This window comes from Lepidothrix coronata, unplaced genomic scaffold, assembly GCF_001604755.1.
Source record: "Lepidothrix coronata isolate B3197 unplaced genomic scaffold, Lepidothrix_coronata-1.0 Scaffold25, whole genome shotgun sequence".
NCBI classification, from domain to species: Eukaryota; Metazoa; Chordata; class Aves; order Passeriformes; family Pipridae; genus Lepidothrix; species Lepidothrix coronata.
In genome coordinates this window covers 9,377-31,161 of record NW_016690205.1, presented here as the reverse complement: position 1 = coordinate 31,161, position 21,785 = coordinate 9,377, and the positions used below count along the sequence as shown (strand labels likewise).

Below are 21,785 nucleotides of genomic sequence, written 5' to 3'. Positions count from 1 at the left end.
TTGAGATATGGGCATTGCCTGAAAGAAGATATAATTTCAGAAATAACACCTTGTTCTTGTTGGTAAAGTGGTACAAGACAGTGCCATATACAAAGACAGTCATTAGAAAGAATTCTCAGAGGAATGTGGAGGGAGCAGTCTCTGGTAAGGGACTGGATCTCATATTTAATTGCTGCTTATACAGAAGACATTATTTCAGATAAGACAGAACAGATCTAGCTAATGAAAAATTGTCAACACTCTAGTCTGTGTTCATTGACTGGAAGATGGAAATTTGGCAGCAGGTGTGGCACACGTATCTCCTCAGAACAATGTAGCTCATTAGACAAGTCTGGGGAGGAATGAGGTTTGGAAGCTAAGGAAGAGGGATAAGGAATGTTATGTGCCCACATGTGCCCCATTTGTCAAAATTCTGGCACGTGAGTTAAATGGAAAGCAGCCAGTGAAACTGGAGCCTCTATTTTTTATGAAACATCTTCAGAAACTGATGGACATCTTTGTGTGGCAGTCGGATCCTTTTGAAACATTTTTAGGGGACCGGGATTGATGGATACGCTCAAATATTTTGCTGTTCTTTCCACAGAGTTAGTGTTTGGGTGTGAGTGCTGAAACAGTGCCACTGAGTTTCAATGACAGTGTATTTCAGAGGGAATACACAGGGGTGCAGATTAAATCAATGTAGGCCAGCATGACAAGCCAGAATTAATAGTAAAAATAGTCTCTAACCTATGTGGTAAGGTTTTGATTTCTAGCTCCTTTTAGGAATGATCAATTTTTCTGGGCCCATTTTCATGTGTTAAGAGGAACAATGGGTTTTTGTGAGCAGGAAGAAAAGTCTGGCTTTTGCAGTTTCCTCTGACGATATGCAAATGAACATATCCAGTGGTTTTAAAAATGTCAGCCTGAGAATTATCAAGGAAATAAATGCATTTTGGTAGTAGTGGCCTTCATATAGGTAGGAAAAAGAGGATCAAAACACTCACTGAGTCATGTTCTCCAAAGGAATCTCAGAAACTGTGTTTCAAGTGCAGCAATACATAAATTCATGAGGCTTTCATAGAAAGACAAGTGTATAAAATTGTAAACCCAACATTTTTCCCTCTCAGTTCAATTTTAGATTGAAGATGGTTAATGAATTTCTTAGCTTGGGTGGAGGTCATCTGGAAGCAGCTTTGTGTATTCCATCCCCTAGAGAATTGTTAATATGTACAGACAAAGACCACCCAGCTACTTGGAGGATCTTACCTGTAGTCTCTGAGTGGCAGAGCCATGAATAAAACACTTTCTCAATATTTCTATTGTCTAATTCCAATGTGTTCTTTCTAGTCAGTGAAGAAATTTTATGTTGAATAGAGACAAAACCAATTTGCTTTATGTATCCTTTTCAGTATCACACAACAGTAATAAAAGGAATATTTTGGAATTATAAATATTTATGACCTTCCATAATACATGCTGATTTAATTAAATCAGTCAAAGCAAGCAAAGATAATGTTAACTATTGGTTTGTGAGCTGGAGATTTATGGAGCAGATGATGAAAGTAACCAAAGGCAGAGAGGAGTCAGTAAGGACAGCCAGAGTTTCTTTACAAGTAATGGGCAGAATTAAAGGGAAGAGGGTGAAGTTCATTATTCTGAGTGCTTTATGTCCTATTAATGCTAGAATAATAAACTCATTTGAAAGAATCAGGTGAAATAAAAGGCACTAACTGTGGATTTGCCTTGGAAATGGAAAGGCGAATGCAAATCATGACTACGTGGATGGATAAAAGCACAGCTCTGAGAAGCTCTGTACAGCCTAGGGCTCAGAACAAAGCTAGTAACCCAGGACTCTGGACATCTGCATTTGGCCCTGAGCTTTCCTGGCGTCACAAGAAAGGACAAAATTATGGGATGGCTGGCAGACTGCCAGCACTGCCAGCCTGCACTGTCACACATGGTTCCCGCTCCCGCTGTCGCAAGGCACTGCCCGGCCAGCCCTGGGAGGGGAGGCAGCTCTGTGTTCTGCAGCACAGCACCGTGGGCGGGCTGGCTTTGTGCAAGGGCTGGCCATGGTGCTTGTGCTCTCTGCGAGTTTTTATGCCCTTGCTAGTTAATGATAACGAACAGAGTCCTGGCTATGCTTTATCTTGGAAATATGCCATAAAATTAGATGTGGGCATGCTATCAACTTCTGCTTCCTAATTTATGGAAACAGAGTAACTTAAAGCAGCTGGGAGTCTACTTGAAATTAAAAAGTCCCTGATACCATTTATGATGAAAGTAGAATAAAAGAGCCAAAAGTTTTGTAGAAAGCCCCTGAAGATGGATTTACTCATAGGTCTGTGATAGGTCAGTTCTTTACCCTCCCTATGGCAACTCCAACTCCAGTCAGCTTCGGTTTTGGAAAAATGTCTCAAATGAATGTTGGACATGCACAAAGTTCTTTCGTTTTGCTTCTGTCCCAGGAGCCTGACAACCATAACTGTTAGAGCCAGGAGTTACACAGAATACTCTGACTACACTAAAGTCTCAGCAAAATTCCTTTCCAAAGTTTTAATTTTACCTTCTATAAACAGATACATACTTGAGAATTGGAGCCTGCTGTAGGAAAAATCAGTAAGTTACACTAAAGGAATGAAAGACCAGAAGAACTTGGTAGGCTTATTCCCACAGATTTATGGTTATTTTACAAGGATTGTATCAATATATTCTAGTGCATTAGAGTAGCATGAAAAAAACTCTGAAAAGTCACAGACTAGAATAGGATCAAGAGTAGGAAGAGAGATAATTGCACAGACTGAACACCGAGGTCTCTGCCTATTAGTTCTATTTAATTGATTTTCATTATTTTTGTTATTTTAGTTCTGGGCTCACAAATATTTATAAGGTATATTTTGATAGGCTCTGGTTTTTTGGAAAGAAGAGCAACTGCTGTGCTATGCAATAGACTATTTTATTCCTGTTAATGGATAATCTGACAAAAAATCTTCCTTGTTTTCTCATTTCCACACCTGCACAGGTTCCTTTATGACAAGCATAAGTTTACTCCTAACATTACTTTTCTGATGTCACATATAAAGTAAACAGAGGTGACTTAAGTGGAGCAGATAGTTCATATTTTGGATTGTTTACTATTGCTGTTCCCTTCTTCTATAGAAGGTTCAAGAGGTTTGTTTGTGTGTATATTTGTTTTACCTCACCCCGTTGTCAAAAAAGAGAGCAAAGGGACTGAGGCTGAAAGCGTTATAATGGCTTTGTTAGCAACTTAACCTTGTCATAATTTTTGTAGTGAACACATAACTAAGGAGTATAAAATTAAAATTGTATTGTAATTCTGAAGCACTTCTAGTGTGGCAGAATATTTAAGTAATGTAAAAGACTGAATGCAAATCATAATATGTCCTTAAAAACCCTGGGGAAATGAAGCACAATTGATTTTAAAAAACGCTACCTTTCATCATGACAGCCAAACATATCAAATGGTGCATCTCACTTGACATTTTAAAGATGCAGTTTAAATTATTCTGAAAAGCTGGCTTATCCTGTTATAAGACATGAAAGAATTACCTGTTCCAGGTTAGTCAAAGGCAGATGGTCTGATGAAATATCCAACCCTTGCATTTTTCTTACTAGCTCATTAATACAAAGTAATAGTATCCAAAGATTTCATACAAGTAACAATTTTAATTTTTAAATACAGAAAGAAACAAGGAAGAAGACTATTTGCTACCAGCAACATACAACTGATGTCAATGTGGGGTTTTTTCACCTTTAGCTCATACAAATAAATCTCTTGCTCTGTCTAAAAATATATTAACCAAGAAATGCAGTGTTGATGTCCACTATACCGAAGAATAAAAATTAAGTCAAGAAATAGCATATCACAAAAATGAAAACAGGACAACACAAGAGGAGGAAATTAATGCAATATTTTATTTTTAGCTGAAAAGATTGGGTGAGAAAATGCATATTTATAAGTGGTCTAATTAGCTGTACCACACTTATAGCACAAGTCATCAGCCCATATGAACTGTCATGTTTTGTCAGAATGCTGTTGAAACCAATAGTTTAAAAATAAACAAAATGAAACTTGTATTCGGAAAGGAGTTATTATTCATAAAAACATCTAATTAGTTTTTAGAATTGCAAAAGTGGCACAGTCAAGTATGGAGACAGGAGGGCTTGGGCTTTAGGAAAGTCTTGAGTTCAAGGGGACATTGCTTCCGTTCTGTGGGAAGCGATGCCCTACATGGCACTGATCATGCTCCTGTCTCATGTCATTAAATCCAGTTCTTGGCCCTGCTGCACAATTTTTTGCAATCCTGAGGGAAATATTTACATTTATTTTGCTTCAGTTCCTGGCTGTAAGAAACAAGTCTTTCTTTTTCCCTCTCTGAGTCTCTTTAATTTGTGCAACTGTGGGGCAGAAAGCCACACGTGATTTATGGAGGATGTTAAAGATGTTGTAATTACTGGCTGCAGATATTTCCCAACTGTGTATAAATACCTGGGGGGTTGTTTTGTTCATCTCCAGGGGAGCACAGAAGAGGGAAGTCCCGTCTTGCTCAAGAAGGGCATCTTGCCAAGGAGTAAAGAAGGATGAATTTCCTGCTAAAGACGATTTCTGGATCCTACTCTGCTCACATGGAGATGGTAAGGGTACAGAAGCAGCGAGTCTGAGAAGGCAGACAGCTGATCTGTCAAATGTCCTAAGCAAGCTCCTTCAGCAAACTTCACAGGAGGTGACAGGGTTCTGACATCTCAAAATTATTGCTGCATAATTTGAAACACATCTGTTCATCACTAACATTTAGCCTTGGGTAACACTAACATCATCAATACCTTTTGATAAACCCCACTGGAAGTATTCTGGAATATTGTTGTTAGGATGGGACAGAACACAGTTGCCCAACAGAATTGATAGACATAATTTCTGCACCTGAATGACAAACCTCACATCAGATGTAAAAATTAGTTGAATGTCTTAGGGTAATTAAAAACTCAAAGAATTTTTGTGGGTAGCATGTGCTGAAACAAAAACAACCTTAGTTTATTTTGGCTGATGCTGATAACTCTGGCTAGTCTGGTTTTGCTAATCAGTATAGTCAAAATGCTGCCAAATTTGGAGTGGCAACGCTAAAGCAAATAATGTAGCTCAAGCCCAGCTTAAGCATCTTCACAAAGGCAAAGTACGGGTGGAAAATTCAGCTTCACTGATAAAGAAAAAATAGTTACATATTGAAGACTGCCAGAAAATTCAAGTTCCTCAATAATCCAACACAGTTTTGAGAGCATCCCAGCTCACCCAGCATTCAGCAGAGCTCTCATGAATGAGTTTTTCCCCAGGAAGAGGCAACAATCAAGTATTTTGCTGTGCCTTAAGCTATCCTGCTTGATGCATGGTGAACTTTTGATAATAGAGTTCCTCTGTACAACTTGATACACAATCCCTGCTCCTAAGCAGTCTTTTGGATGTGTTGCTAAAATGTTGTTTAAAAGTGTTCTTCAGGAAGGCAGGATATGTCAGATAACACCATTCAAACTCTGCTTATTTATATATTTAAAATATACACAAACTCCTGACATAGAAGCAATCAGGTGCTTCTGAAAGCATGCAAGTATCTTTTTCCTGAAAGAGTAAGTATACGCTTTTAATACACTTTTAATTTTATCTATCTATGCTCCTGTTTTCTCCCCCCTGCCCCTTTTTCTTTTTTGTAATTTCTTTAGTTTTTCTCTGGTTTTAATATATCTTTCTCCTTTTTTTTTTTTCCAGTTGCTTCTCTTTGAGTGCTCCTCCCAAGATGATAGTGTTTCAAATGGGAATTGGTAAGGTCTCTTTTTTTCCTGTTTTATTATTTTTCCCTTTCACTGCGAAGTATAACCACACTGCATGTGTGTTACTACTAAAACACATGTTAGCTGTCATTGTAATTATAAATCAAAGAAGTGGAACTCCTCTGTATGGAGAAAAGCTGACAACATTAACTTGGAAATAGAGCTCATGTAGTGGGCTGGGCAAACTTTCCAGAATCTGTTGAGGGAGCTTTGTAATCTGTTGCTGCTGACTGCAGTCTCCTCTTCCAGATGGTGAGTGTTGCCACAGTGGACAAGCATTCCTGGCTGAGCCTCAGCAGAGTGCCAGGGCTTGCCACATGCTCGGCTGCACAGTCCCACACCCACAGAACACAGACCTGCCAAGGGGGAAGAGTTTAAGGAAATATTTTTCAGTACGTGGGCCATTTTCTTAGCAGCAGCCTGACAAAATCAGTAGAAATCCTCTTCCCTTCATGGCAGGTCAAAGCACGAGTTCCAGTAGACTGAGAACATAAAGTGTGTGTTATGAAAATATTGTTTTTTAAAGAATGACTAGTTAGTGACTAATTATTAAATTTTAGGATGTGTTTGCCTTTATGCCCACACTCCACTAGCATTTTAATTTGGGACAGGAGCATGTTTCTGAAGGGAATTGCTCACTCCATTTCCCCCACTTACCACACTTGGGTTTACATGACAGAGTGGTGTGGATGCCTCAGCTGGATTAATTTTGGTTAAAACTAACCAAGAGGTGTGCTCTGTGCTACAAAAGTGTGTCTGATGTCCTGCAGATGCCAGTGGGTGCCAGGTCCATGGGCTGAGGTTGGAGTCAGCCGAGGGCACCCTGCCCAGGCAAGTAAGGGGGTTGTACTCTGCAGAGGTGTTTCTGATGTGCTGGATGTAGGCACGTGAAACTGTAATTTAGGAGTAAAACTCCTACATTTCTTACCTGTGCAGGGCTACAGCCCCCCTCCGAATTTCAGATTTGATATCTCTGATTTTTGGAAAGGTCTCACTGCAGTGCTGAGCTGTGGAAATAACTGCAGTCCATGAAAGACCCAGGTACTGCCATGAAATTAGGCTCTTATTTACCCACTTGCTTTAAGGAACACAATACCATGCAAAGGTGTTTTGTGTATTTTTTTCCTTTGTATTTTTTTTCCCTTTTCTTTTTTCCTCTTGGCTGGTTGGTTGTTGTTCTCCTCCCTCCCCACCTCTATCCCTCCTCACCCACAGATCATTAGATTGTGACTTACCTATTTCCATTTTCCCCAGATATTATTGTGACTTCTTCAGCTCCCATGCAGCCCCTGTCTACATGACCCAGATGCTTTTTCCAGAGAAACTCAACTTTTGAAATGTTCCCAGAAATTTCTGTATCAATATAGTTCAAGTATGTGTTGCCTGGTTTGAAAGTTCCCCTGCCAAAAGAAAAGCACAGAAGTGATGCTTGGTGTTCTATAAAAATGAGGGGGAAAAACCACCACAGTACAGGCAGAAAGGAAGATGAGCTGTGGGATGCTTGAGTTGAGCTTTGAATACCAGTGTTATAATTTTATTATTTTTTTTTTATAGAGTTACAAATCGGAGAAGTCAGGCAAAATTTTAGCTTAAGGCACGTTCTTAGAGTATATATTCCTTGGGGAACATACAGGACTCTTGATGCAAAACCAGATCACACAGATCTGAGGCTTCCAGCTCTAGCAGTAGCAGATCATGTCTCAGGTCCAGAAACAACAAATGCCGACTCTCTGCTAACTAGTCATTCAAGCCATGTAGCATATATATATATATATATATAATGCACTTTTCACTCAATCCTTTTTGTAAGAATTAGAAAAGAATGTATCCTTGACACTGGCATTTTGGTTGATTTCTTCCTCCACATCAGTACTGCAATTTTTTGGCTTCCCTGAAGCTATTGTGGCGGTGCTGAGTCTACCTCATCTCTCCCAAAATTATTTATCCTGAATAGCTGGAGGAAGTTCTGAGGACTAAATGTCATTTTTTCCCCCCTTTGACATAAGTCTGTGGTGAAGATACCAGCTAGGCAGATTGGTGAAGGACACAAAGTCTCAATATTAATCTTACTTAAGAAAGCACAGGGAGCAACATTCCTGCTTACATAAGGAGGTGATCGTGGATCCCAAGACAGGTTCAGTCTGTCAACCTGATATATAGTCTTGTTAGTACCCAAGGAGGAGATAGCTACTCAAAGGGATTTATATACGTATGCAAATTACACAGCTGCTTAAATTCCTGTGCCTTTCAGGATGAAAACACTACATTATTCAGCACATTCTTTGTCAGTATTGCCATGGTTTATTCCGTAAGTTATTTTTGGAAAATAAGATCTATCTTCACATAAATCCAAGTCAAAACATTCTGTCAGTGTTTCTGGTTGCTCTCAACCATGAAGAAAATTGAAAATCACAGTTTAAATTTGTGCCTTCTGTGGCATCACTGTTCACTGTAACAGAACACACATTACATTAACCTAGAAATTACTTGTACGTGTGTTGCTGCAGTTGTGTATTTATAACCAAAAGTACTCCTGGTACAGATCAGTAATGGTGCTGTTTTCAAACACAGAGGAGGCTGGTTTTACAATTTGAAGCTGTGTTCTTGCCCAGGGTCTTTTTATTGAGGTTTAAATTCACATTTACTAGAAAAATCCAGGGGGAGTAGACAGGAATCCGTATTTCAGCACGGTTCATAAGAAAGCTGCAATTTTCTTACTCAAATACTCCCCAGAGGAGCAGGTAATTAAATGACTGTACATCACGCAGCTCTGTGTCCTCTCAGAGAACACTAAATCATGTCTGAGTCCAGCAGCAGCCACAGAGCTTTTTGCTCTTGCCCAATTTGCCATGCTAACCATCAACTCCAGAAAACAAAAGAAAATACAGAGCAAGAGAGACCCGCAGACAGATTTTTACCACAATCTGTAGCACAGGGAACTTCAACCACTTACCAGCTACTTTTATTACTAGTGTACATCACAGACCATAATAGAACAAGATGAAGCGTGTAAAAATAGCTGTGTATATATTCAATATGACAACAAAGATAGAGCCATTTTTTCAACAGTCATGTTAAACTCACTTGTCAATTGTATATTTTTTCCTGATCCCATTAGTTCCAGTCAAGGCGACATCTATATTCCCCTTCGTGACTTCTGTTGCACATACTTTGACGTGTATCTCTTTTCTCCAGCCTTTGAAAGCAAAATCAAATCGATCACGGTTGTAAGGAGATTTCTTTCTTAATGGCAAAATTTCTTGTGTGTTTCAATGTCTTTCAGGGAAAGGAAAGGATTGCACAAATGTGCTTATAAGCAAAAAAAAATTATTTTTTTTTTTTAAGGAAAATGTTCTGTGCGATTCTGGTAGTTTTAATTTCTTGACAGTGGTCTAAAATCACTGCTCCATTCTTTGCCATCCTCCTGAATCTGCTGAGTATTTAATCTGTCACGGTCAATACTGTACTTTGCTCTTCCACTTGGCCTCACTGTTAATTTTGTGACTTCTTACATTTCTGAGCGGTTTGGGTGGCTGCACGGGTAGCATGTAAACTCTCAGCTGTGCAGTGAGGCCCACTGGACTGCTGTGGTAAAGACATATGAAACAAAACCTTCTGTTTTCCCAGGATGATTCTGATATACATACAGAGTGTTTAGGGGTTTTCTTGTATCTGTCACAGCCCAAAAGCTTGCAGATCATATCATCACCCGTGCCTGTCTAAGGCAGAAGAAGGGCCTTGGATGCAACAGCTCATATTGATTTCAAGCAACTAGGGTTGGGAAGTTTTTGTACTGGCTTTAATTCAGGCTATTCAAAGAAGAATCTCTTCCCCCAATTCATAAGGTTATATTTGTCTTTCAGGCTATAATTACTATAAACTCAACAGCTTGCAAATGTTGAAATCACTGTATTCATTCAGACTGGAGAAATAGCATGCTTCTCTATACTCTAACTTTTTTACTTTTTGCTCTTATGAAGGTGTAATATAAGATTTTTTTTATTCTTACTTTTGCTTTCATATTTTAGTGTCTAGTGAATAAAAACCTCAAAGGCTCTCTGTCATTCGTTGGCCTCGAAGTTGATCACCTGTGATGAATTACAATTTATTTATTAATTTTCTTATTTCCCAGTTCTGTGTCTGCTTCTACATTAATCCAAATTAAACCTGTACTTTTTATTACTCCCTGCCATTTTGGCCTGATGAGCTTTATGAAACTATTCTGAAATGCTCCAATTTTAATACATTTTTGTCAATAAAAAAATTGTAACAGTTTCCTATTTGAAATTATGCACTTCCAGCATAACATTCCTGCCACCTTCAGCTGTACAGAATTTTTAAGCTATGATGTAATAACCAAGTTTAACTGAAAGGTGAGCATCATTGATATATTTCCACAATTATCTCAGCTTTCCCAAATAATGATGGTACTGCATGTTCCTAACACACCTGAAATTCTAGATGTGTTAGTTAATGAGTGCCACTCATTAACTCCAGCAGCTCTCTGCAGATGTGCAAGGCCCTTTTTCACACATAATTAATTGCCACTTTAGAATACACCACTCAAAACGAGCACTTACGAGCATAAGGAGAGGAAGCCCCCGTGTTTAAATAAACTTTTTGCTGTTCTTTTTCAGTTTTATGTAAAAACTTCTCAGCATAATGACCCATCAGTGGGCATCCTTCCTTTGGACATGGGAAACAGTCTCCCTGGGGGGAAAATAACAGTGTGCATTACCAGACATTTTCTGTTTTAATCTCACTTCTTAAAGCTTAAGAAATTAGCATATTTCAGCTTTTTCCCAGCCTTTTTTTCAAAAAGGTACTTGCTTCTCAATTGAGACCATATCTTCAGTATTTATCTGTGTGGTGGAAAAAGGAGTTGAAATGGTCAGTCAGGTTATTTTATCTGGTTGGAAATCAGAGAGAAACAGGTTGAAAATCTGGCCTAATTCCTTGTGGTCCTGCAGAGACCATAAGTAAATACCTTAATGCATGTTGTGCCTTACTACCTGATCTGTAAAATACAGGTAATATATTCATCTTTTACAGGGTCCATTGGAAGGTTTTCTGCTAGTGATAGATAGGATGGCTAACCATATTTCAAAGGAGGTCTGGCTGCATATCTCACTCTTACAGTAAAAACATTTAAGTTTAGGAATACTGAACTTAGACTCTCACTTTGGAATTTGTTCTGTCTGCTCTACAGCCTTTATTCCCATGCAGAGCCTCGATGAATTAATCTATTACATAGATCAGACAATCAGATCAGGAGCTTGACATCCATTAAAAAAAAAAGGAAGAAGAGAGAAAAAAGGTGAGCATGAAAGCAGATTATTGTAGTTGGGAAAAACAGCATTGTTATATTTACATAGTTCAGTTTTGATATATGGGAGGTTCTGTTTGGAACTGATATTTGTGGATCTTTGGCTATTTGTGTGTTTGATGACTAAAAAGCTAAATGATCATCATCACCACTTATCTATCATGAAATTAAAAAAAACATTTCCCTTACATTACTAAATTGCACAGGGTTGAGGTTTTCAAGTCCTGAATTACATCAAACTTTCAAGTTACGTGGCAACATTGATACAAACAGTAACAACATTTTTTGCCTTCTTGTAGTAAATCCTTTGGGAGTAGATGGAAAAAAATCAGACGTGTCCTCCTCCTTGGCCAGTCCTCAGTTGCATTGCCAGAAGTGGTTCAATAAAGCCCAATTCCATTAGATATGAACCACCAGGACATCATGCTGCCCTGTTTCTGCACTGCCTGAGAGCTGTGTAAGCAATGCTGGGCTGGATAAATATCCCCCCTGCCCTACAGATTGGGGATGTTTATTTTTTAGACAGTGAAGCTTTTCTGAAATCTAGGGGCTGTCCTTTTCATGAGGGGCTCCATCAGGTTTAGATGGACTTCCTTGAGCCAGAGGGGCCCTTGCTGCTGACCTACCCAAAAGGTGAGCCCAGCCACTTTTTCCCATTATCCTCTTACTCACCTCTTCATCTCTCCCTTTGTAATGGTTTTAGATGTTTATATTTTATGTCCTTTTTTATTCTAGATATTTTTTTTAAAATTTGCTGCTTTTAAATTTGCCTGGTTTTGAGTGTGGTCTGGATGAAGGTGGTCAGTGGTTCTGCACAGTCCCATGATTCCGAATGTAGAAGTTGTCCCAGAAATTATTAAGAGAAGAAAGGCAGGACTATAATTCCTCAGATAAATATAAACCCAATACTTACCAATACAAAATCTCGGTATGTTTCACACTGATACCCAACAAATCCACTTGGAGTGATAATACTCTCAGCATAATACCGGAGACTTCTTTTATGCCCACATCCAATAGCTCTATATGCTGGGGAGAAAAACCCAAACAACAGGGGAAAAACAATTGAAGCTATTCACTGACATAAAGTCCATGCCAAGGCAACATTTGTTGGTCTCTTTTTCTCAAAAGCATTTGCACAAAGAGTGAAATCTCAGGAAAAAAAAAAAAAAAGGATAATTAAAAGACCTTCAAAAGGTGAATTATTTGGTTTTGGAGTAAAAAAGTGTATTTATGCCTACATATATATTTTTTGATGGGGAAGAAGTAGGTTCTACCAGAGGTGGACATGCACCAAGGTGGACCTCGTGCAGCCTCCCGTCCTGCATGGGGACTCAGCTGCTTTTACTTTAGCATGAGAAACAAGGAGGATTTAGGAGAATTTCCTTTTGATATTTCAAAGACTGAAAGAATTCATAGCTTAGGTTTTGTAAGGCAAAGAGTAGTTACTATGAAGTAGTTTTCATTTGCTTACAGTTATCACAATGTGGTATTTTGTAAAACCACAGTTTCCACTAATTTCTAGAGTTAAAGGTAATTGTAGTAATTATTTTAAATTTAGTGGCTTTCAGTGTTTTTAACCTCTAGAAAATCTGTAGTCATTTAATAGAGATTCTGTTAAATTCTCTGAAAAGCCAAATGTATGGCAGTGTGTTCTCAATTTTGTCAGAACTATTTAAAACAAGTACATTTTCCCATCGGAGTGAAATTTATAAGCAGCCGGTAAGAAAAGGAGAAAATGCTGTTTGGGTTGTATTTACAGATCCCTTGTAAAAAGTGTTGCATTCATTGACGCTGAAGTCTCTCCTTCATCAAAATACAATATACTAAAGTTAGGTTGGTTGTATAAAAATATGCACTGTTCTGCTTCAGCGTATGGTGGGGGCTCACCTCGTCACAGGAGAAGTCTTGGAGGCACTGAAGTAATTGCAAGCTGGCACAGTTTACAGTGAAATCAGAACTACCCCTACTGTCAATATTTGTGCATCTTAAAGATATACCAGTTGGTGTTGACCAATTGACACATTGTTCTTTGCATAAGGAAAGAAAAAAACCACACCAAACCCCCTCTGAAAAGTACTTGTATGTTTTTCTTGATAATAATCTGCACTGTCAAGGCTTCCTGAATATGTTTTCTTTATAGCTCCTTCTTTAATTCGGAAGGGTTTGTACTTTAAAACCCTCAGCTCTTACAGTTGGCTTGATTGGCGTTAGCGCCAAATTCACTTCACAGCTATACTCTCCCTACTGCATTAAAAACTGTAGAAAAAAATTACTAAATATTATTTCTAAAGCACTTCATGCATAAAAGCACAACATAAATGTAAATATTACCAAACAGAACAGAGATGCACAATGCAAGGTTTAACCAAGAGGCACGAGTTAAGGCTGTCTCTATTTTTATGATCTGCATGAACAACAAATTCCATCTGCTCATGTTCAGTAGAGCTGTTTCTCCTTCATGACAAGACATTGCAAACAGTCTGTGTGAAATGTCTCTTGAAAATATTTATTTGTGCTGAAAATTCAGACATTTTTATGCAGTCCAATTGGAAAGTGGTTTGGTTCCAAATGACTGTGCCCAGCCAGCTTTCAGTTCTCTTTGTTACTAAGTTCTCAACCAGTTCTGAGACAGAGCATTTTTGAAAGCCAATTATTTAACTAATGATAGGGATTTCAAAACATTCAGCTGTGAATAACAGATGTTCTCATTTCTGTAGGTTAGGATCAGAAGACAGGATTTTGTGGATCTATTGTACTGGATCCCAGGGTAATTCTGATTAACTGCCCAGCTTTCTTTGAAGAACATGAACTACTAATGGAACAGTCATTTTATTATCTTTTATATTTCTAACCTTGAGCTGTTTCCTTTGAAGATACTAAAGCTTAATGGCATGGATGAGTCCCAGTAATGTTGGGAGTGATGTCTTTCAAGGGAGAAGGGAAGCTCAGATTTTAAAATATTAATTTTTGGATTAGCCTTAAATGAAATTTTACCAGTCCTTCATGTGTGGAATTCCCACTGAGATCAATCTGTCAGCACAGTGGCAGGCTCTTATAAAGCTTGTGATGAACAATTTTTCATGCTTTAACTGAAGTTTCCATCTGGAATTTGCATTGGTTAATATAAAAGAAAATTTGACGGTATTTCAGAGGCAGCCTTAAATGTTCCATTTTTGAGTATTGTCTCCCTCCCCCAAATCCGAGCTACATAAATAACACATACATTCAAAAGGCTTTACCTTATCCTAGTCTTTATTTCTAACTGTAGCTTACAATGAGGTATTACTTCTTTAAAATACATTTACCTCTCATAAGGTCATTGACATTCCGAGTTGCAGGAGGTACATGAAGCTGGTGGCATCCTGGCATCTTCTTCCCACCATTTGGGTAAAAATCCAGGTGGCCACAAGTCTGAAGAATCCCTGGAGCTGAAACGCACAATGGGTCCAGGCCAATCACTCTCAGGTACGCTGTGGCCAACCCATGTGTCCATGTCAGCCTTTGGGTGAAAACTTACCAAAGTCAAAGAAAAGATGACCAGCATGAGTATGAATTATATCAACAAATTTTGCATCTGAAGGATCCAGCCTAACCATTGTGGGAGTATATTGGAAAAGAGGCCCAGCTGGATCCAAACCTAAACGAACGGAGATACATCTGATTGAGTAAATAATACTATATGTATATCATCACATACAGGGTGTGTATACTATATGTCATTACATTTCTGCCTTTACTCCACATGTAAAAACCCATTTTGTGGTTCACAGCCAGCAAAACAGTAGGGTTTTAATAGAAAGGGGATTGGAGACATTGCAGCACTGTAAAATGCTGATGGCTGCTTGGCTTACTTTTAAGGGAAAATGTTATAAGAAGAGGTTTGTTGGGTTTTGGTTTGGGGTTTTTTTGGATGTTAGCAAAAATATGAAATCTTGATATGTTACTCTGAGCATGTAGATTTGTTTAAGAAATTTTTTTTGGCCACAAATCCAAAAGGTCTTAGTTGAAAATGGTACCCCTTCACTTCAGTGTCAGTGAGGTTCCCTCGGAGATAAAGAAAATACATCTCTGATCCCAGTTTCCCTGAACTGCTTATGTGAACTGCTTATTGTGTACATGGCTCAGACAAACCAATGTCTGTGCAGAGAAAAGAACTGACTGGAGGAGAAGGAAAGCAGAAAATGGTGAGTCTTTAAAAAAGCGATGTGTGAGTGTGTCGGGATGCTGTGTCTCTTTGTGTGTGGCTGTGTGACTAACAGCTTTCTTCATTATCAGGGTGATGTCCATGGCTATTTACCATCTTATCCTGCTGGGGTTTTATACCATCTTATCTAGGGGGTTTAATTTTTCATTTCAGATTTTCAAACTTCTGAACTGCTGAAAAGTCATGTTAGAGTGGGTTTTTAAAACCAAGTATGACAACAAGTTGCTAGTGTTTTACAGGTCTGTTATTCCACATATAATACAGCATTCTCTTCCTATTCTTTATATCATTACCAAGTGCTCCCTGGGGCCTATTGAAAGTCTTTTTTCCCTGTGACCTGTGAAAAGTGACCTCTACTTAGCTCCAGTCAGGGCAGTTAAGCCTTTTTGGTCTGTTGCAGTTGAGCCTTCCTCAGAGCTTTAAATGTTGATATGTGAAATGCTGGTGTTCCACAGGAATGGCTTATCCTATGACCTGTGTGACGTCCTGTTGGCTGGTCACTGTTGTTTATGACAGATCAGCGCACTGCAGTCTGTATTGTGTGTTATAAATGAGCAGTAATTCTTCAGTTTCATGAAAATATGAAGTTCCATCAGCAAGAATCACTTCAGTACCTGTAATTCTTCCAATGCCAGGTTTCCTTCTCCCTGCCTCCCCAGCAACGTGTGCTCCAAGACTGTGGCCGATGAAATGGATATTGGCAGGAGAGTAGCCATAGTCCTTCTGTGAAGATGTATGGAAACTTAAAAAGCAGTGTGGGAATACAAGTCTGTTAAACTGCAGCATGGCCCCATGCAGTGCCAGGACATGGATAGAGCAGTGGGTGATGGAGGCAAGTGTATTATGTGGAAAGTTATAGTTATGGGCAATGGGATCTCTATCTAAAGAGAAGCAATTCCCCACTCACCCCACCTCTGCCCTATCACACCTCTGTAAGGAACTGGCCCTTATGATAGAAATGAAGAATGATGGAATTTCTGCACGTAAGTCCCTACATTTGCACTGATTGCTTTTCCAAAAGATGAATGACTGCATTGCCTCACCCCTGAAAATGTCTGTCTGTTCAGGATAGGAGTCTGTGGTAAAGGAGCTCTGCCTTTGTCAGGACATACCATCTGTGTGAATCTAGTGTCCATCCTGTCATGGATATGCTCCACCACGCAGGTCCTTAAGGATGGGGAGGACCATGCCTGGAATGCTGCTGGTGTGCCAGGCTCAGCTGAGCTTCAACAGGGGAAGCCTGATGTTGGCAGCTGCAGGAGAGCCAGTTCTCTCTGCTGCAATTCAGTTCCTGCAGGAGGCAGCGTGTGTGACCCGCAGAGGGATATTTAATCGTATTGGTCCTCAATTACCACTCCTGACCTACCGGTTTTGTTAGACAGTCTCCAATCTGATCTCTTATCCAGTAAAAAGTTCATCCAGTACAAACTTTCAGCAACTATGGCCTGTAAGCCTCCAGGGACATGCTTATCTGTGGTCTGGTGCTAAAGCAGGTATTTCCATTTGTGCGAGATTAGAGCCCTTTAATGACACTTTCAGCTATGTTACCAACTACCTCTGTGTTTCTTGGCTCTATTGACACAAACCTAAAGGTGCCACTCTGAACATGAGCTTTACCATACAGACTATAGTTTTCACATTCCATAGACACTTTTACCTCGAGAAAGTTCACCAGATACTCCAGCTCAGCCCCCACGATGCGGACGTTGTTAACTGCGTCGGTGTACAAACCGCTGGAGCCGCCTCTCCAGTCGGTCAAAATGCAGTTCACGTCTTCAGTGTGAAACATGAACTGGTGGGAAACAAGAGAAGGGGAGACAAGAAGAAAAACGGTATTAATTGCAATTGTAGCAGGTCCTTAAGGATATATATAACAAAAACAAGTATATTTTGTTTAACTATAGCAAAAAATCAAGCTTTGTTTATGCAACTGATGAAGACACCTTTAGTATATTAATTCCTACTGATGCTGAAAATCAACACAAGGAGGCAGAGTGGAGCCAGTGATCTGAGCACTGTATAAGGACATAGAATCTTTCTTCAGTTCTGTTTTCCATTCCAGATGCCTTGGTTGGATTTAGGGTACCAACTTCTCTTAATGACAGTACCCCAGTTACCAAAAGAGGATAGTATGACTTCTTTTTTATTGCCCAAGATCTATTCCTCAAATTTGTTATGTTTGGATCATCTAAAAGGATTCTCAAATTCGTGTGCACCCGCTTGAACTGTTCGGCCTCAAAGTTCATAAGTTCTAACCAAAATCTTTCATTTATACACTTCTGCCAGTGGAACTTTCTGATTATTTTTTTTTGTTCTGAAACAAGTTCATTTTTAAAATGTGCCCGAGTAAAATAAAACCAATCTGCTGAACAAAGCCTTTTGGTTTTATTAGATCAAATGTCTCAATCAAACTGAAACCTTTATTTTGACCTTTTTCCTGAGGTGAGAAAAATCACTCTTTTCTTTCCACCCTTATTATTAGCAAGGAATTGAAAAATCAGTTAATTACAGCTTTCCCTGTGGAGGTGAATGCAGCAAAAGGGCATTCAGCAGAAGGCTGAAGTGCACTATACTCATAGCTAGGAACAAGGGGGTGGTCATGTGGAACTGGGTATCATTCTAAGTTTCGTTCCCCTTCTCTGAATTAACAAGAGAACAGAGGTGTAAATTTTACATGGGAGTTTTAAGCCACTTTTTAAGATGTGGATATTTGGACTTTCAAATACAAGTAAAATGACTGCCAGACGAAAGTCATACATACCCTGCACATACTTGTTATCCAGGGGAGATCTGCTCCGACAAGGTGGCCGTGTATAATGACGCGAGTTTTCCTGTGTGTTCGGAAATTCGAAGCTTTGATAGTTGAAGGATTTGTAGCTGAAATTTTCTGTGTCAAAGAAACCAAACAAGCAACAAACAACACAAAAAGGATGTGACTGCTCCATCTCAGTGTACATTTTGATAAAACCCCAATGGTTAAGGCATAATTGTGGACTCTGAAGAGATGAGTCTTGTTCCTCACTGACTTTCTAGGGGGAATCAGTTAATCACTTCAACAAATTATTCACTTCCTCTAGTTAATTGAACTAACAATATGGGCATCCCTACACAATGCTTTGAGATACAACACTGGTACAACACTGCCACTAAGTACAAGATTTTATCAAACATAGAAATGCAAAGACAGCATCTTCTGACAGGTATTATGTGGTTGACTTTGAAACTATACCTATTTTTCTTTCTTTTTCCTTTGAAGATAAGACCTTCATTGTTAAGCTCATTTATATTTTATGAGAAAGCCCACCAGGTTTACAAAGTCAAAGACTATAGGTATTTTGGGGTTTATTGAGGAGAAATCATAAACACCTTTACTGTTTATGACTACCATTTTTATAAAAAAACACTGTTAAGCCTTTTTCATGTAATGTAAGCCAACAACACCACCAAATTGCCCTCCCTCCCTTCATAAGTATTTGCTTTATTTTTCTTGCTCTTCATTTAAGCAAAATTCACACTCTGTGGTGGTCATTTCTTACCTTTCACCAGATTAGTCTATAGCTCCAAAAACCTGCATCATGTTAAACCCGGCCCAGCCCAGACATCTCCAACACCTCAAGCATCCTGCTGTGAGCTTTTTCCAATACTTGCTGATTCCAGAGGAAAGGGCTGACACACTGCTTGTGGCTTTCACTACATTCCCATTTGATGCATCCTAAACAGTCCTACAGACTCCTTTACACTACTTCCATCTGTCACTGTGTCACAGTCCACAAGTTTTCAAATGTTGTTGGTAACTTCACCTTTTTCCATTTTTTCCATAGAGCTCCAGAGTCTGCTGTCTCTATATTTTCCCGCCTGATGTGTCTTCAAGAGGGATAACCTGGTTCAGTTCTTCAAGCTTTCTCCATGCTATGTCTTATCAAGTCTTTTTCTTTATCCTTTTAGCATCTATTTTCCCTCAGTCCCAGTAAAAAAAAAAAGTTTTAACATTTGTTTGTTTTCTTTGTCCATACCCATTTCATTCTGGTTTTGGTTATTTCCTTCTCTTTCCACATATGATTTCACTTTCTCCAGTTTGTCTTTAGCCTCCTGTTTTCCTTTCTAAGCCTTCCTTTAATTTTTCACCCTATTTTCCTGACCTTTTCTGGTGAATATACATATTTTCTCTTCTGGTCTTTGCTCTTAACTATCTATCAGTTCTTAGGGCTCAGTGTTGGCAACCACATAAGCAGAGCCTCTGAGACTCACTGTATGCCCTTCAGAGGACCCAGTAATCACGCCTATGAACAACATTCCTGAGTCATGTATATGGGCCTGAAACACGTTTTTAATCTGTAGAAATGCAGGAGCCAAAATTGAGTTTTTCTTTTCTACTGCCTTCCCTACCTCTAGCTTTAGAATGCTAAACCTGAAACTGTATTTGGGCCATTTTCTTACTGTAGAGAAGCCTATAAAATATATCCAAAATTTCTCAGATGACTCTCATCAGAGAGCTGAAATGAGGAAAAAGAAAAAGATGGAAGAAAATTATTATTATTATGTGTCTAATAAAATTGAGCCTTCTCCTGGGAGACTTATGAGCAAAAATACAGAATAAAAGAAAGAAAAGGAGAAAAGAAACTATCCCTATAATTTTTAGCATGTACTGTCAGTGTTTAAAAACAAAGCAGTTTCTTACTTGATATTTCATCATGTTGTCTCTAGTGTAAAGAAGGAAGTTTGTGTTCACATCTTCAGGAGAGCTGGGCAAGCCTGCCAGTTGTCTTCCTGGGATCCCAGCCCAAGGGGGGCTATCTGTAAAGCATCCAAGCCTCTGGTAGCAAACTTCCCCTCCTGGGGTACACAAAATAAAATGTTAGTGTTCTGTGAACGTAACAGGTTCTGTACAAGAAGCTGCCTGGAGAGTGTTTATACCAGTGAAGCAGAAAATGGGTGATTCAGATCAGGATGGCACTTGTGTGCATTTTTCGTTAAGGGACTTGTTTGTGCTCTGTAGCAAGGATTTGAACTTCAAGAGTGATTCCTGCTCCAAACATAGGCTAGAGCTCAGCTTGATGAACTCAGAACGCAGGATGTGTCTGGTCAAACATATTGTTACCAGCCCTCGGAAAAAGACAATAAAATCTTGATCCACAGAATAAACCAGCTTTTACTGCCAGCACAGAGTAGTCCTTGAAATCAGTCATAATGCTCCAGGGATTATCTAAATTGTTATTGCTTGTGCAACAATTCAGGAAGATGTAAAAGACGCCCAAAACATTAAAACAGATATCTCTGGTTGCTCCACAACGTACATTAAACATCTCCCTTTTTTTTTTAATCACCATAAGATTTTAGTGGAAGCAATAAAGTGGAATTTGAGTGGAAGCTGAAAGAAAAGCACAGCCTCAGGAAGTGAGGTCTGTGCCTTAAAGACCAGTTTCCCAATTTCTGTTGCAGTTTTAATACAGTAATGATGGAAATATGTCATGCGGGTGTTGCAATTAATTGTCATCCTTACACATTGTTGCAGCACAACAGTTGTGAAATCCCAAATAATTTTTATTGCTATTAAAAAGACACTGGAAACAACGAGAAACTATTGTTACCTAGGACAGGCTCATAGTCCACCAGACCGTGACTTAATCTGTAGGAAATGCAGAGGTAGAACAATATATACTGGAAATGCAACTAAAGAAAAAAAGGATTTAATTGTGGAGCTGCGGATAGAGAGTCCACAAGTGACTCAGGCATCTTCACAGGTGTCTTTCTCTGATATTAGCAAACTTTTGGACTTTTGAGTCTTTTTGTTTCTCTTTGTTCCGTGTGTCTGCCCCTGTGAAACTATTCCTTCCTATTGGTAAAGAGGTGTTTTGGACAAAGACTATTTTCTTGTTCTCTGCAAAGTGCTGTGAAGAGTAAGTGCCTGGCTCTCATTACCAGGGTGGTAGCTACCATGAATGCTGGTGTGGGTTGAGGGTGGGTAGGGGAAAATGTTCTGGAAGAATTTCATTATCAATTTATATATAAAAATACCTTCCAAATTCCCATTTTGTTAGATAGCTGCAGAAACCTTTACAGACTTAAAAAGTAATGGCTTAAATGTGCAAAAGACATGACATAACTCAGTGGTCCTAGCGATGGAGTATATGAAATCCATCCCAAAGAACATCCTTTTCCTACAATATAGATATTCTAGTGTAAGCTGCACATAACAACTTTTACTGTTTATATATTTATCAACCATGTGTCTCACCTCTGGCTGCATTGAGAAGAAAAAGAGTAGTGATCCATACTGCAAACATCTAAAGTGAATAAGAGCACAATTCAAACATAACTGAAATTAGAATCTGGAATTCACCTGAGGGTTTCCTTGACCCATTAAAAAAAGACAAAACAAAACCAAGCAAACAAAACCAAGTCACAGCGGCCATAGGGGTACTTCAGTCATTC

General features: G+C 39.0%; 1 protein-coding gene across 1 annotated transcript; it reads right to left on the bottom strand.

Moving 5' to 3' along the window:
- Nucleotides 1–6,112: 6,112 nt before the first annotated feature.
- On the bottom strand, nt 6,113–20,186 carry LOC108494485 (pancreatic lipase-related protein 2-like; the record flags this gene model as incomplete). Its single annotated transcript, XM_017809119.1, has 11 exons — nt 6,113–6,176; nt 7,056–7,220; nt 8,905–9,016; nt 10,401–10,530; nt 12,060–12,175; nt 14,455–14,577; nt 14,667–14,786; nt 15,968–16,076; nt 17,011–17,145; nt 18,115–18,240; nt 20,032–20,186. Coding segments are annotated over 11 exons (1,355 nt in total), but the record flags the coding sequence as incomplete, so codon positions are not given.
- Between the last annotated feature and the right edge of the window lie 1,599 nt (nt 20,187–21,785).